At 36.5% G+C, this 15,717-nt stretch overlaps 1 protein-coding gene across 2 annotated transcripts; it reads right to left on the bottom strand.

The window, feature by feature from the left end:
• Nucleotides 1–524: 524 nt before the first annotated feature.
• On the bottom strand, nt 525–12,900 carry LOC135681327 (apoptosis-stimulating of p53 protein 2). Of its 2 annotated transcripts, none has more exons than XM_065195745.2 (8): nt 11,140–12,709; nt 10,455–10,557; nt 5,829–6,114; nt 4,863–5,071; nt 2,675–4,656; nt 2,303–2,469; nt 1,820–2,022; nt 525–1,534 (listed from the first exon to the last, which is right to left on the bottom strand). In XM_065195745.2, exons 2-8 carry the CDS (start codon nt 10,503–10,505, stop codon nt 1,505–1,507), a joined length of 2,928 nt encoding a protein of 975 aa, XP_065051817.2. In that variant the 5' UTR covers nt 10,506–10,557; nt 11,140–12,709; the 3' UTR covers nt 525–1,504. The 2 variants fall into 2 exon arrangements, with proteins under 2 accessions (XP_065051817.2, XP_065051815.2); XM_065195743.2 differs by lacking the exon at nt 11,140–12,709 and adding an exon at nt 12,716–12,900 and having other exon boundaries at nt 526–1,534.
• Nucleotides 12,901–15,717: the final 2,817 nt, after the last annotated feature.

Below are 15,717 nucleotides of genomic sequence, written 5' to 3'. Positions count from 1 at the left end.
GCGTGACCTTGACTTCTTTCTCCAGGAAAACGTTTGGTGCAATTGTATGCGTCATTAAAAACGTCCATGCTGTTTTGTTATCGCGCAATTGGACTTTGTTGTTATCGATTTTGATCATTTTAGTTTTTCGCTTGAACTATTGAGGGGCCCGCTGAGTTAACATGTTACAATTGTTTCACGTTTCAAAACGTGGTTATAAACATATTTTGGGGCCCCTTTGGATTTGGGGTCCCTTTGGATTTGGGGTCCTTTAGTTATCGAACTAAGGTGCCCTAACATCCATCCTGTCTGTCGAAACATGCAAAATCAAGGCCAGTGTGGGAACGAAGGCAGAAGAACAGGAAAGAATCTTTCTTTATTCGGGTGCACAAAATCAATATTAAACTAGACAATCGACATCTCAAGGGTGATGCGAGTTTCTGCAGTCAAATCAACTTCACGCATTGTTTACTTGCTATAGTTAAGAACTTATTTTTGAGGGTATTATTTGGCTCAGAAAAAGACTGGGTCGATAAAGTATCGTTCTAGTTCGATAGCAAGTTTCATCGCAGGTATTTAATTTCCAAGATAACATCAAAACTACATCGGAATACAAGATTTTTCTCAAAATAATTATTACAGTTTCATTAAACCATAATTTTAGATGGTAAAGATGGGATACAAGCTAAAATCAGAAAACAATAAAGCTAAAATGGTAAAAATCTGGCATTTAACGCAGTTGGAAATAAAATGCGAATAATAGTGAAAGAGAAGGAGAAGAATACCTCGTAATACCATACCTAAAGAATGATTACACCGACGACACATTATTTACAATTTAAATACATATCAAATATGACTACATTATTAGCTGCACGAAAATTAATACTAGCTATCCAAGTAACAAAAATAATCGATCTGATGGGTTCTCACATACATGCTTGATACTTGATTCTAAGTGAGCCGATTCTTGTAAGACGGGCAGGGATACATTCGAGTCGGATTGACAACATAAATCAACGGGCTTTAAACACTTGCAAATGCAATAGGTTTGAAAGAAAAAACAACATTTTTTGGGTGGGAATTTGCAACTTAATTCTAGATGGGCGGAAATTTGCAACTGAAACACTAAGTTTCTTGAATAAATTCTATAATATTGATATCAGTGGGTAGTTGGAATGCAGGAAATATTGTTCTGCGAAGAAAGATCAATTCGAGAGAACTTCTATCAATATGGGCAGAATAAAAAGGAATAAGTTTGCTGTTGAAGTCTCCTTTAGAGAGGAGGAGTCACACTGCTTTCACAGAGTCGACCCGATGCTGGTTATTTACAAACATATGAATGCTACAATTACTATCTCACGCAAACCCAGTCAATTTGCCACGAAAGGAGCATTTCTAAACTAGAAAAATTGCCATTTCTATTAACATATTCTGGGTAAATACGAAAACAGTAAATAAAATTATTGATGGTACTTTGTAGAATTCAGGTTTCAAATGCTTTGATTCATTTCTTACGGTGTATTTACACTTCACCAGCGATTCTTGGGTAAATCTGAAAAAAGAGAAGTATTGGGATGAAAAAAGAACTAAATTTGGAGACTTAAATAGACACATGATGGCAAATGCTAAACCACATGACTGAATTGTAGATCCTTTAGTGAAGCTTTTGTATTTTACATTATCTTCAGCCAAACTGTACTTAATACCATTGCCATTAGCTAGTTGCTGAACACGTTTTGCATTTCAGTACTACAGAGACCAAACTCATCCATGAGTATAGAATGCTTGAACTTTAAAGACAATCTTACAAGTGAATACATTTGAATAGCCAACTCACCCCAAGCAAATTATATGGCACATATCCAAATTCTCTCTTTCTGTTTTCTGCCCACCACCATTCTCTTTCATTGGCGTCACCCCTCCTTACTATTGTCAGTTGTTCGCCACAGTGGAAGCTTAGTTCGTCCTCTCTCTCTGCTGTGTAGTCATACAAAGAGCATACCTGGCCGCTGTTCACCCGCCCAACTTGTTCTTTGCATTCTACAAAGGTTTCGAAAAAATCAATTGATACAACTGAGTGTTATTAGCAATTAATCGTTCTTGTTTTCACGACTGCCAGATTATTCAAAGAAATAAAAAGAAATGCGTAAATGGCATCGTTGCATCTATTCGAAAATCGCGCGAAATGTTTTTCCTGTAACTTAATGGATCACCTCCTTATGTCAGCTTGAGGGACCTTTGGACCTTCTAGAGACAAACTTTCTTCCAAAGAACTAAGAGACAACTTTAAGAAACAGACATTTGTTCAAGATCCACTCACCGTGCAAATAGCCGAAGCATTGATCGTAATTTTCTTCAAGACGCGAGCACTTCTCGGCTGCGGTCTGTCTGTCGGAGTATGTCATGGCAAAAACTGACGCCCCATGCTCAACTAAAAACGTGCACAAATCAACGTCATTGTAGAATGCTGCACAATGTAGTGGTGTCCTGCAAATAAAGAAAGACATTTTCTTACAGATCTCTCCATAAAAGATATTTTCAGATTTTTGAAATAAGGACAAAAATTCAGATAGAAAGTAAACGAAAATAAAATGCGGCAAATATAAAGAGACCTGGTCAATGCTGGAATTATTGTTCAAATAAAAAGTTTGACATTTTGAAACAAAGTTAACAAATTGAGAATCGAACATACCATCCATTGTTATCAGGAGAATTGATATCGCAGCCAATTTCAACAAGAAACCGCACAACATCTTTGTGATTGCCACAAACGGCGTTATGAAGGGCAGTAATGCCTTCAGCATTAGCAAAGCTCGGATCCGGCACACGGTTGACCATTTCTTTAACTAATTTCATTTCTCCTTCCAGAGCTGCGTCGAGCAACAGGGCATGTGGGTCCAGCTGTATTCGGCCTCGTTTTTTATTATCCCTGCCAGGCTTTTTCAAAATTGTTGGTGGAAGCTTCTCTGGTGGCACGTTGATGATCACCGGCATAATGACTCTCTCACTTTCCGACGTCTGAGAACTCGTTTCGTCTTCTGATTGATCAAAAGGTTGCTCATTTATAACCTGATTTAGATATGGCAGCAAATCATTTTGAGTAGCACTTATCATGTCAATGTCTGCAAATTGCATTTCATAAGAGTCTTGCATCAGCCCGGATGAGTCTGACATCATAGTTTCATCTCCTTCTGCATCAGTGTTTCGCATTGCTTCCTTAGCCACATCTGCTTTAAGTTCTCCGGCACCAGGATAGTGATCTTTGCCAATTTGCTTGACAACTGGCTGCTTCACGGCTGGAATCGTTTCTCTAAATTGATCGACTAATTCGTGAACTGACAATTTGTTTAGCTGGTCACTGAGCTCGCTCATGTTTGGTTGTTTTGAATGAGAAAATGTTCGCACGAATTCTTCTGCACTTTCAACATTGCTTTCCTGCCTATTTTCCGCTGGCTTGCTCTCCTCAGGTTTGCTTTCCGTTGGTTTGCTTTCAGCAGGCTTGTTTTCCGCCTGGTCTATTAGGGATTTCTTTTTAGGTGGTAGGGCAGGCTTTGGCGCTACTGGTGGCTTTTTAGGGAGCTCTGGAGGTTTTGATGACTTCCTTGGGAGAGGGGGTGGTTTTTCGTCCTCTGCAGGTTTGGTAATATCTATTTCTTCAGTTTCAAAATTATGTCCATCCAAAAAGGGTACTACCTGCTTTGAAGACACTTTGTTCTGGAATGTCATTGATTCAGTGCAGTCAGTCTTTGGCGAGTCAAGATATCGCGAGGCAGTGCCCAGCCAGGCATCCTGGCATGCACTCAGGACAGCATCTTTGTATGCGGCTGCTTCCATCTTCCCAGACATTATCGGTGAAGACGTTCTGAAGTCAGTTTTCTCATTCCAGATTTCTGACTCATTTGGCTTCGCGACCTCCGTGCTTACTATTGCGTTTCTTTGCTGCTTATAAGTCTCTGCATCAAACGATGTTACAGACGATAATGAGGAAATTGACGAGGACGGGGAATGGACGTTGAATTTGTGTTTTGCAGCTAAAGAAGTAGTTGCTACATCGCTGTTACTCCTTGGCAGCCCGGCCAGCTGACCATTGCTCGTGTTGACTTGTAGCATCGGAAACACGTCAGTCCGTGCCCGTGGGAGATGCGGACTACTGCCCCTTAAATTCGGCAAAGAATCGCTTGAGGCTGACCTAACTGGCAGCGTGGATGATGCTGGAGATGCAACCAGATTGTTTAACGAGCCTGTTAGAAACTGCGGGTAGTCTTCAACAGTCGGAGGCCTGTCAAACTCTCTACCATCTGGAGCAACATAGAATTTGCCTCTCCTCGTATATGGTACAACATTTGGTTCAGTGGCACCGACTGCAGCTGCTTTCCCGTTGGTATAGGGTTGGGCTTCAGGCCTCTGTAACATACCATCGTTAATTCTTTTCCTTTGAAGCGTGTCAAATATTTGATTTGCTCCGAATCTATTGTTTCCGTTGACATCTCCATTTAAAAGCTCAGATGATGTGGATGTGTCTGACTCGCAATCTGATGCATCTTTCTGATGTAGCTGGCTTCCCAACAAATGAATCTTTTTGTCCAATTCTGAGAGTTCTTTTCTTTTCTCAGTTAAAGATTCTCTTTGGAGCTGAAGTTGCAGCTCTTGTTCGTTGTTTACTTCGTTTCTTGACTAAAAACAAAATTTAAAATCAAACTTATTGCCTGATGACGCAGCTAAGAGGAATTTTTTTAATTTCACTAAATTTATACTTAACTTTTATGTGACACAAAATAAATTAACAAATACATATAGTATAAATAAAAAAGGTTCATAAATAAACATTGATTAGTCACAAAACAATCAATAGAGGTATAAAGTGGAAAAGCTATATTCACCGATAACTCCTTCCTCAATTTGTCCAGCTCTTCCTTGGCAGCTCTGATCTTCCGGCGTCTGTTCAGCTTCTCAGGTGTTGCTCTTGCGCTAGACAAACCCATTCTTCGACCATCTAGTTGTTGTGTTAGATTGTCTACCTTTGCAGCAGCAAAAACAAGCTCTTTCTGCTTTGCCTTGAAAATTTCTTGAACTCTTTCTAATTCATGAGCTGATAAAATAGAAAGGTTAACCAATCAGTTATGCACAGCTGAAACATGGCTGTCATCGCATTCAGTCTCAGTTAACATAAAATGGAACATGTGCAACCATTTTTTAAAGAATGGCGGTCATTAAGTAGAACTGAACTAACTTTTGGTATCAGCGCCTTTAAATTATGACGGAAAATTCCCCATCAACCAATGAGAGCTATTTTGCACTTTACGTATCATTTACAGTGCCCAAGATACGATTTGAGGAAAAAATGCTTCACCGTAGTGGCTCTGGGAGAACAGGTTCAAAGTGAATTAAAGACTGCCTATTAAGTGTCACAACAATTGAATTGTTGAATCACAATGGTGGATAGGCTCTTTGATTGACCACGCAGGAATATTCTTCTCTGCTGACGTGACCCCCGGGCACATATGTAAGTCATACTAATTTGTAAAAATTTCAAATTTCAGACTTTCAAATTTGTAAAAATATAGTTTTAATGTACCAAGGCGTTTGGTTATAATGTTACCGCGATTGTCCAAATTTTTAAACTACTGCAAGTGGAACTAGTCCTCAGGTTGTCTTTTGCTTTAACGTACAAAAAATTCTGTTAATTTTGGTAAAATTAGATCGTTATCTATCTAGAAAAATTGTGCATTCGCATATAAGAACAGCTCGAAGGAAGTCATGTGAAAGAATCAGAACATGTCATGTGAAGCTTAGCAAAAACGACCAGAGGGTCAAGTAGTAACCAATATGCATCATAAATCACTAACCTAGCTCAATGTTGTTAAATTTTTGTGAGTCGATTTCATCCTTCGCCATTTTCACCATCCGCAGCCTTGAAATATGATTTTGGTAAGTCTCTCTTAATTTCGCAGCGTACTTGTCATTTTGGTTTGGCTTTGGTGATCCCTGTGACATTTTCTTCCCAGAATGCATCTCTTTTAGACGTTGTTGCTTCTCGATGAGTTGCTGGTTGTTCCTTAGAATTTGCTGCCGTTGCTTCTCCGCCATTTTTTGCAGCTGTTGCAACGTCATCTGGGTTTGCAGGGGATTGACCTACGACAAAAGCAGCATCGCTGTTAAATATCGATAAGAAATGCAGGCAGTTTTCTGCGAAAATAAAATTATCAACAATGAGGTGCGTATGAAAAAATCAAGGATAGCAATGGAAAATTAAGGTTTAAGGGAAAGGTCGGTTCACTGTCGATAACCTTCTGCTTCTACTTCTATTTCTACGTCTATTTCTTCTTCTACTTCTACACGATTAATCGACTACTTCAAGAAGAAGGTTATATATACGTAAAGAAAAAAAGAGATTAAGAAAAAAAGGAAAAGGGAAACATATAGGACAACAGCACACGCCAAGATGAAATTTGGAGCTTGAAAAATTTGAGGCGTATGACAGATCAGAGCTCAACATATCATAGAGAGAGCTCTGTATGTGAAATACCCTCCCCCCCCCAAAAAAAATCATAATTTGAGTTGAAGAAAGGTTGCTCTGTTGTCCTATGCTTTGAAATTATCTAAATTAGTCAAAGTAAAGATGGGAAAAACAACAAAGTTATGCTGCAAGAGCGTTCTTAAAGGCTACTAATGAGTTTGCCTTTACTGTTTTTTGTGGGAGCCTATTCCATTCTCTAATTGTTCGTGGAAAAATTAAAAAATGTAGTATTGCGGGTCTGTCCCTGGTATCTCATACGCTTGGCTATTAAATTATCTAGATGGTGTTAAATTGGATGACTGCTTGATATATGCATCTTTCATTACTTCTACTTCGTTATGATGTATCTTGTAAAACATGACTAGTCGCTGTCTTCGTCTCCTTGCTTCGAGTGAGTCCCATTGGAGTTCTTTCAGCATTTCAGTTACACTGACAACCTAGGTAGTAAATACGAAAACTTTGCTGCAGTCACAATAGACCGAGTCAAAGCAGCTGGAGATACTTAAAGATAATCCGTTAAAAAGATCAATGAACAATAAAAACAGAATCGTCATTCCTTCTTCCAAATGCATGTCACACACTATCCAAGTGCAATTTTTTCCAATGCAGACATCACAACTTGCAGCTACGAGTAAGGGTTTAAAGTATTAAAGGAAGAATTGCCTTCCACCCTGCTTCTCTCATCTGCTTTTACCCAGCTGCTGTACAAGAGAAAAACACAAAGCGACACTGAACAGCGAGCAGCTGGCTGAAAACGCCATTGAAGTGAATCTTCGAATCGAGCAACGTCGAAATGATCAAAGCGGATTAATCGCGCAAAAGTAGGGGAATAGACATGGTTTCAAGGGAATCCCCGTTCTATATTTTTAGGAAAGAAACCGACATTGAACGAAGAATGATTTGCTGTGGGAAGCAGATGAATTCATCGAAACGTTTGCCCAGATTTTTGGCTTTGGTCCCTGACCTCATCAATCGAGCAAAGTTTTGCAATACTTTTTTGGTTTTAATGAGAGTTCAGCATACAGTGCTATAAATAAACTGGTACAAGACGCCTTGGTGAGGCTTACTTAAGAAGACATGGATTATTTCAAAGAAAATAAACACAATATTAGGGGAAATGACGATGAGATCCGAATAGAATCAGCAAAAAGGGTTTTTAAAAATAAAAAACTACTTATTACCAAAAGCTGTTTTCCTGTATTAAAAGTACTAAATTTATTATTATTGGTTTGCAGCGAAATTCAAATTAGTAGCCAGTTGTAGCATATTTGAAAACTCAGGGTAAAATTCACCTTAAGAAGCACTTGCTTGAAATGTATCACATCTATGTATCAATTATTGTTTTATATTCCAGCTACTTGCACCAAAATTATATTTTAACAGTTTACTAAGATCGTCTGAAGATACAAAGGGAAAACTTGGAATGGCAAAGCGGGCTTGTAATAAAAGACTGTGAAATGGAAGCAAGTTCATTTTTATGTGAGCAAACAGTTTTATTAACAAGTGACAGAAGTTGACTTGCAAAATCTGCTGAAAAAGGTCAAAAGCGGCTTTCTATCAGAAGCCACAATTACCTTTCATAATTGATATTTTAGTTAGTAATATCAGATAAGATGACAAGAGCAATGATGGTACCAGTTACGGTAGAAAACTTAACTTGAATATATTTAATTAATGTCTGAAGCTAATCTTTTTAAAGGTAAGATCAAGTGCCAAATATATTGATGCACATAAAAATGATAAACTGAAATAATTCAGCCAATTCAATTCTTAAACCAAAAGGTGCTTCATTCAAATCATATTATGGGCATTTCAAGAAAGATACCATTTCACCATTTTGATTATATTCTAAAAAAAATTTATAAGTAGACCTTCACTGGTAAAATTTTAGTTTAATCTAATTTTCTACAAAAACTTGATTACCAAGGCTAAGTTGACCAATAATTTATACTACATGTTGCTGGGCCCATTCATTCCTATTTCACTAAAAAAAGAGCCTAACAAAAACAATCTGCAAAACCATAAATAGAATATAACTTTTCTTAGCAGACAGATAGGAAACCACTGAGGTTAAACACATTAATATGCTGATCAGTTACTTTCACTTGCCTACATTGGATATCAATATGGTAGTAAGTTGTTGCTTTCCTTTGGTAGGAAAACCACTAGGCATATGATTGTTAGAGCATTAATGCAAAAATCTTTGCAAATGTCAAATGATCAGTGTAGCAGAAATCAGAGTTGGTGTAAAGCTGCAGTTCATTCATTGATACAATTATAATTCAACAGTGGTTTTGTCTGAACAAAAGTTTGGTTTGTCACTAGATCACTCAATATAAAGGTATTACAAAACTTGTGGATAAAACATGATACGTCCCCTAGCTAATAAAGCTATATTCACTTTGTCTTTGCTAAACCCATAACACTAAAGCCAGTATGTCAGAATTGAATATACTCAACAATGATTGAAAACAGTGCGTTGATAAGTTCCAAGAAAGTGACTGCACTGAGAAAGACAAAATCAGCAGTTTTCTACATGCAAAGCAAAAGACAGCATAGGATAGCATAACATATATCTGATAACATAGTACCAGTATCCTAAAAGGTTATACAAAATGGGCAGGTTTGTAAGTTCCAAACAAAAAAATTTCATCCACAACTATTCACTACTTTGAGTAAACAACAAGCAAAACAATCCTGCATTCATTTGATAATGATTAAAAATCAGCCCCAAGTTTTGCTAAAATGCTAGCTTTTCAATAACAGAATGCTGTTGATTTATACAATAATTAAATTGGACACAAATGCTCCTTACCAAAATTTATTTCAAGGCACTATGATAGATTTAACTTGTGCGTTCATCTAAATAATCATTTGCTTGAACTATACAATCTAGGCAGATGTTACAAGTTCCAATCTGTGATTATGTTATTAGTACACAACTTTTTTTTAAATTATTATTGGCTTTGTATGATGGTGCCTCTTATACATTGTAACATTGATTGTCCCATCATTTCTTTTTGAAGGCAAAATGTCATTTTATAGACAAAATATGATATTTGGAGCACCTGTTTCGAAGTTTCAAAATTATCCAGCCGCAATAGAAAAATATCATCAGGCAAAATGTTTCTTTACTCCCAAATGGAAGGGTTGTACTGAATTATTGTAATTGGAAGCACATCTGGCCCGGGAAGAGAATTTCTGTGGCCCGGGAAGATAATCTCTGTGGCCCATGAAGAGAATCTCTGTGGCCCTCAAGATGATATTTCATATTATCATGATACTCCTTCAGTAACAAAAAGTAGTATTTAAATAAAAAAAAGTACTGACATACGAAACAAAACAAAGAAAATATAAAAACTGGTCTACCAGGAGGTCATGTTTAGGGATAACTTATTTCTAAATTGTGGCAGAAAACAGAAAAGAAGGAAGACAGCTTACCTATCCTTCAATGGGCCAAAGTACCTTAAAGATATACTCTCCATTACCATAAATAGAATGCAATCCGCAATTTAAAAAATATAATGTCAAGGTCCAAGATCTAAGAGCTGTCTTCGCAGTGCAGCAAAGATAGGACTGTGTAATCCTATGTTAGTGATAATTCTTTTTTACCCATATCTCTTATGGATCTGATAACTTTTTCATTCCATATGGTGTGGAAATGTGGAAATCAATATTCAATGACACTATCATCTATAAAAATAATTTACTTTCTGCCTTGTCAGCTTCATCTTTGTCATTAGATTCTGTGAAAGTCATTAGTGCAAACTATTCTGTATAATCTGATAAAAGCTTGGTGACAAAATATTACAAAATATACTACAGAAAGATAAATATTGAGCTAAAAAATAGAAAAAAGTATATATTTAAAAAGAAATATCTGTTAAGACAGTAAAGTTTGCTGGCAGTATTGTTATCTAAAGCAAATGGAGTATATATTGGTTAAAACACTCACTTTCCCAGTTGATGTCATTGCTCTTCCTTCCATCGAATCTAATTGTTTCATTGCCAGAAGCACACTTGTGGCGTGCCCATATAAAATGTGGCTAGTCAAGAAACTGAAAGAAAACAGAAAAGAAATGTTGCAGTGATGAAATTGTCTAATTTCAAGAGTTTCAAAGAAATGACTTTTGTTGGAATGAAAGTCTTCTGTTCTATGAAGTTTCCAGTTATTGAAAAAGTTTCCTGTTAACCCTGACAATCATCATTAAACTCTTCACAAATCATTAGTTGGAATGCAATTGGCTTTACTCATGGAACAGTGACTAGATGAATTATATTTATATTTAGGTAACTTGGTACCTTTAATGTGTTTATAAACCATGATTAAAAACACACATGTATGATCAAAAGTTGTTCTTAGAATTTTTGTTACCCTGCAGCAGCCTCAGTAAGAAACTAGACGGACGTATGCAATGATGAAGCTTTTAGATTATGTGATGTGTGATTGCATATTTCAGATTCTGTGTTGATTATCAGTTGCATTTTCACTATCTGATATTATCAATTTCCTTTCCCAATTACCTCTTATGCAATTTAAATACAAGTCACCCATGTGAAGTTACAAAAAACTTTAAGTTCATTTTATCCTCACCTAAATCAATATTTATTTTAATATTTTGAAAAAAACATATATCTACCTCTTATTTAATACTTTACAATGCAACCTGCCTGAAATATTTTCCAGAAAGACCCATTCTCCTTCTGAAGTTGATTTTCTTTGCTATATTGCTCTTTTTGCCAGCACATTTTGGTGCCAAGTAACCATGAAAGGTGCCCTCCCAACAATTATGCCCTTCTAAGTTTTAAATATCTTTCTAGGCCAATGATGCTAACTGGTTTTACATACCAGACCCCTTATTTATACATAAACAAGGAGCCTCTTTGTTCTAAGCTAAGCCTTTAGTTTATATAACTAAAAAAAAGCTAACAAAAAGGGCTAAAAATGTAGGTTATGCCATTATTAACCTAATAATAGTGCTGAACACAATTTGACCCTTTTACAAGGTCACAGAACAAAAACTGATGTGCTACCCAAGCACACTGCAACCCCTTTTTCCTGTATCTTTAAGGATATTTATTCTCTGTTGAAAAAAACATGCAATTATAAGGATGCAATTACTTTCACATAAACATATAAAAAACTGGATGTTTGATATAAAACCAAAATTAATCGCATATAAAGTAGAAAGTAAACCAACAGTATTTCTTGGCACTTTGTACAAGACAGCCCATTACTGTATACCTCAAAGATCCCCCTGCAAAAGCTAGCAATCTTGAGGGATCATCGCCACAAAATATAGATAATTTTTAAGGTCAAATTAATTGCCTTAATAATCAGCAAATGCAAAAGTATCCCAAAATTTTCAACTGATATTTGATGTTTGCTACAATGATGACACTCTGAAAAGAAGATCAATACTCTATAAACATAACTTTCAATTTACAGAAAAAAAAACTTCAATATGAAACACTTTTCAATAATACTGAAAGTGCACATAACTTCAAAGAGAATTGCCTGCAATTCTGTACCCAACTACCGTTTCACTTTATAATGGCCTCATTCTAGTCTTATTGTCCAGTTTTTCAATTCCTGATAGTAAAATTAGTTTCACAATCTGTGAAAGTTTAGATTAATACTACATCTCATAGGCACTTCCCCTTTCAAGTTGGAAGAAAGTTTTTTCCATGATATCTCAGCACTGACGATATAACTTCTGCACTAACATTTTGGCAGAGATTATTATCATCAGATTATACAAAATCGTCAAAATTTTCGGGAAAAGCTACCCAATTTCGATTTCAAACCGTGAAACAGTTCATCGTTTATATACAGAAATACTTTAAGGAAGATCTCATTGCAGCTTTAGGCGTAACCAAAGGATCCTTTCTATGTCAACTGACTAAAGTTGAAGACTTAAGCCGAGCAAGAACCTAATCTTTCCTTCAGCATACGATTAAGAAGACTACGGCCTGACCGAAAGTAATGCGGCTTTTAGTACAAGAGTTCAAAATCAGCAGACCCCGGACGATTTAGTTTTTTCGCTGAACCAAAATATATACCCCGATAAGAATAATTTTGAAGAATACGTTAAAGACAACAAACTGACAAACCGAATTTGATTTAAACTAAAATGCATTTCTCTTCGTAAAAGGCCTACATAAAATGGGAGACAAACAAACATGGCTGACAATTAATAAAAACTCGACGTTTACCTGCAGTTCAGCGTAGCTCCTCGTCTTGCGCTTATTTACTTCAGCAAAATTATTGATTCAAGCTTGGTAAGCCTATAAGGTACAAAAATACAGCGCGATGGTACCTTCATCTGACATACATTATGATTTAGGAATGCTGCTAGAATGCGACTGAATTACAAAAGAATCGTAAAAGCTTTGACGACGCTGTTCCGGGACGGGGGCTGTGTAATTGGCATGCTCTGCCAAGTCAACCATAATATTTCCGCAAGGAGAATTTCAGCTTTCCTCTAAACACAAAGGTGCATGATTTCCCAAATTGGAGGATCCATTACAAATTAACACTTGGCAAAACTTGAATTTAGAAAAAATCTATGACCAAGTAGAGGACGACGCAGTGATTTCAAGAATGCAACATAAGATTGGCCCTTTTTCTAAACTGTTTTGTGTGTGCATCCCATACATTACAAGCTAGTGCATTTGAAAGAAAGCGGGTTTAGAGGGAAATTGAAAAAGATTTGATCAAGGGGACGCGTAAATCTAGCAGTTCTAGAAACGGGATCAGGTGGTTGGTTGACCGACCTCGTCCCTAACTTAGCAGTTTACATAAAGCCACAAAAATTCAAATGGAATGCCTACGCAACAGTGTCAATACTGATGATCAGTCTCAAGTTCGGCGTGATACTAGCACCTGCGTCATTAGTATGTCGAAATCTCTTCCGAACATGAAAATTGCCACCTCTCTTTCCAAAAAAGGCTTACTCCCTTCCTGCGATATTTGTCACCAGAAGTGTAGAGCTAGAGGCACGGGTGAGCTATCCATCCCCTATAAATGGCAAAAAGTAAGAGTCTTTTGAGGCAATGGGGGCAAAGTTTTTGAAAGATACCCTCCGCCCTTGTTGGCAATGTGAAAGACAACGTGTGGCTATATATAGGGCAAATAACGGGCAAATAAAACCAATTTTCCACAAAGCTCAATTTAGGCACAAAACAAAGAAATTTGAAAACTTGAATAAACCTGATGCACTATTAGCCAGTACTTGACAAGCAACCAACAATACATGGTTCAGAATTGTTTGCTAATTGTATAATTGATTTAAATTACATATAAATTAGCAGACCTTTCCGTCACGCAGTGTTGGATGTGTTAGCTAGATATCATGGACTGAATTTTACTGAATTGGACTGAGGTTATATTTACAACGTACATTAGAATAACGTAAGTGCCTGTTAAGCCAAAGATGGACAATTGTAAGAAAAAAAATTTTTTTAACATTATTTTCTCGTATCAACGAAACAGTGGAAATTTTGTCAGGCAGGCACGTCGGAACCGGGGGGGGGGCTTGGGGGCCTCAAGCCCCCCCAATAATTGTCAGACTGTAGTATATTTCCTTTATAACAGTGTACTAAATGTGAAGGAATACAATGGGCAGCCCCCCCCCCCCAATATGAATTTCGTTCCGACGGCACTGTCAGGTAATTAACCGAGTACAAACATGTCATGCAAAAACTTTTTGGAAATACAGATATAGATTCAGATACACACTGACGTTGAGATGCGTAACCAAACTTGACAGTTTCATACTTGTCATTACGACATTCGTAGAACTGACCACATCTTGATGCTCTAATGCCAGTTCTGTAATTTCCAGATCTTAGCATATTTTCTCATGCATTTTTTCTGTTTTGAGCCAACTTTACTGCTTTTTTAACGTTTGCATCCTTATCGGATAAAGTCATATCTCTCTCTAATCTCGTGTAAATAGTACTTTCAGTCTTCACACCAATGTCAACAATGAAGTCAAACGAAAGACGAATTTTTTGAGATCAGTGGTTCTCGTCCCGTTGTTTCGGATTTTTGTCAACAGTGGAATTCTAACACTTTACAAAAAAATTAACAGCACTTGAATCTTAGGAGTTAAAAACTTTTTTGGCTATCTAGAAAACATGGAATGTTGGAATGTTTGAATGTATTTTCTAAACCTTTATAACTGCATTCTAACAAGTACATTTTGTTGTTCATCAAAACAAGGACTCATCTCACAGAAAGGTACTACCATGCAAAGGCTAAACTACTTCTATTCACATTCCAACATTCTACATTCCATGTTTTCAAGATAGCTAGAACAACCCCTGTCAAGTTTAGGAAATTTCATGTTGATATTTTTAAATAACTCGTGTGTGACGTCACAAAGTTCTCAAGTGTGACGTCACAAAAACTATTTTTGAATTTTGACCACATAGCACAAGTGAACAGCATAAAATACTTCCATTTATGCAAAATCAGTTAAATTTGTCAAAAATCGGGTGAGCTATGGCTAATAGAAGATTTAAAGTTTGCTAACGGATTATTGTTATTTTGGCTCAGTTACAGGGATTTGATGGTGATTTTGTAAACTTAGATGTATTTCATGATGCTCTTTCGGGTTATGAAAACAAATTTGAACAATTCTAAAAATATATTTTTGTGATATCCTGACTTGACAACTCTATTGCGATACCACTAAAAATCACCAATCAATTTTCTTCTAGTACCTTTGTAGCAGTACCTTTGTACCTTTGCTTACACTAATAGCAAAAATAAAGGACGTGGTCAGCAAATTTTCTAAGTGCCCCGCCAATTAACCCTTTACTTCTGGAAATATGCTGTGATGTGAATATTTCCTAAAGTATGGCATAACTACACAAAATCAAAATCAAAACTTTGTTTTTCTTTCAGCAACAAATCAATTAATTACAAGATACGTCATGCTAGTTGTTAAGATACAATCATTAATAACAATAAAGATTACATTACAGGGAACAACATAAGATATTTATAAGATCAGCTGATGGACACATGGAAAAAACTCACGAAGGAGCTATCAGAGCCATGTGCCCAGTTTGACGCGAAATGACGATAATTTAATATTAGTTTTATTTGAATAATAACAGTAAGAATAAAAAATAACAATTTGAAAAAGAAAAACAGAAATCAAATAATCATAACCATAACACCCAAACAGATTTGCTTCAAATGCATT

The sequence above is a fragment of the Rhopilema esculentum genome, chromosome 12 (assembly GCF_057945365.1).
Source record: "Rhopilema esculentum isolate cy_ngs chromosome 12, ASM5794536v1, whole genome shotgun sequence".
Lineage (NCBI taxonomy): Eukaryota > Metazoa > Cnidaria > Scyphozoa > Rhizostomeae > Rhizostomatidae > Rhopilema > Rhopilema esculentum.
Note: the sequence above shows the minus strand (reverse complement) of the source record. Positions and strands in the feature narration are given on the sequence as shown.